Source organism: Herpailurus yagouaroundi, unplaced genomic scaffold (genome assembly GCF_014898765.1).
Source record: "Herpailurus yagouaroundi ecotype Mexico unplaced genomic scaffold, PumYag 216, whole genome shotgun sequence".
NCBI classification, from domain to species: domain Eukaryota; kingdom Metazoa; phylum Chordata; class Mammalia; order Carnivora; family Felidae; genus Herpailurus; species Herpailurus yagouaroundi.
In genome coordinates, this window is record NW_024412447.1 from 6,878,650 (window position 1) to 6,880,336 (window position 1,687).

At 41.7% G+C, this 1,687-nt stretch overlaps 1 protein-coding gene across 1 annotated transcript; it reads right to left on the bottom strand.

Moving 5' to 3' along the window:
• Positions 1–278: 278 nt before the first annotated feature.
• Positions 279–1,238, bottom strand: OR2AE1 (olfactory receptor family 2 subfamily AE member 1). Its single transcript, XM_040455644.1, has one exon. The coding sequence runs from the start codon at positions 1,236–1,238 to the stop codon at positions 279–281; it is 960 nt and encodes a 319-aa protein (XP_040311578.1).
• Positions 1,239–1,687: the final 449 nt, after the last annotated feature.

Below are 1,687 nucleotides of genomic sequence, written 5' to 3' on the forward strand. Positions count from 1 at the left end.
CTTAGAGGTTTACACAGATCGGCTAAGGAGTTTATCCCATTCCACTCTTTTTTTTTAACATTTTATTTATATTTTAAAGCTTATTTATTTATTTTGAGAGAAAGTGTGAGAAAGAGCAAGAAGGAAGAAGGATAGAAAGAATCCCAAGCAGGGTCTGTGCTCTCTGCCCCAACACAGGGCTCAATCTCATGAACCGTGAGTTCATGACCTAAACTGAAATCAAGAGTCAGAGGCTTAACTGACTGAGCCACCCAGCACCCCCCTTTCCACTCTTATACTCAGGATAATTGCAATTGCCATCTCTGAGTGAGAATCTCCCTCCCCATCACTCCTCTCAGAGCCTTGGCTACATCCTTATTCCGGAGAGTATAAATCAAAGGATTCAGGGTAGGAGTAATGATGCTATAGAACACAGAACCAACTTTGTCTTGCAGTGGAGTTCTCTGGGATCTGGGCCTCATATATGAGAAGATGCAGGCACCAAACCAAAAGGAAACCACAATGAGGTGAGAGCTACAAGTGGCAAAAGCATTTCTCTTACTCCCAGCTGAACGCATCTGAATGACACTGTGGAGAATGAAGGCATACGATGTAGAAATGAAGAGGGTGGGGAGGAGGAGAAGTACAATGCTGATGATGTACACTATGGTCTCATATACAGTGATGTCTCCACACACCAACTTCAAAATAGCTGGAAACTCACAATAGAAGTGGTGGATTTTTCGAGACCCACAGAAAGGTAAGTGCATCAAGATCACTGTGTGAATTAGAGAGTTTATGGATGCTCCCAACCACGACATGACCACCATCATCAGTCCCACCTTTCTGTTCATGAGAACAGTATAGCGAAGTGGATGACAGATGGCAACATAGCGGTCATAAGACATGAGAGCTAAGAGAAGACACTCAGCACCACCCAGAGACAAATACAGGAAGTGCTGGGTTGCACAGCCCACAAAGGAGATGGTCTTCTTGCCAGATAGGTAGTTGGTAGCCATCTTGGGGATGGTTGTGGAGACATGCATCAGATCCATGAGGGAGAGCTGGCTGAGCAGGAAGTACATGGGTGTATGAAGCCGAGCATCAGCACAGATGAGGAGAATAGTGAGCATGTTGCCACTCACCGCAATAAGGAAGACCACTATGGTTAAAGAGAAAAGGAAAAGATGGGTGAGAGAGTCATCAAAGAGCCCTTCAAGGATGAAGTCTGCCAGAGAGGTCTGATTCCTCTGCCACATGTCCCCTTTCTCAGTCCTGAGGAAAGAGGAAAGAGATGAGTGTGATATCAGAAATACCGGTGTTCAGCACACCTGACAGTAAGCACCTTTTAATCTAGCAAAGAATTTGAGAAGAGAATTTTTTTTCTATTTCTGATTATTCAACAGCTCTAATTATTGAAATAAACTTTTAGAAAAAGAACTCAAATCTCTCTTCACAAACATGATTAACTCTGAAAATCCAGAATATCTGCATTCTGTTAAGTGCCATTCTTCAAAACAAGAGTCTCTCCTCATTAAGGAAGGTGTGTGTGTGTGTGTGTGTGTGTGTGTGTGTGTGTGCGTATACACATAAGGAAGAAATATATATACACACATACATGTGTATATACACATATATTTTTATACACATATATGATGTATATTTTATATATTTTTATATACCTCATATACATGTATTTTTATACACA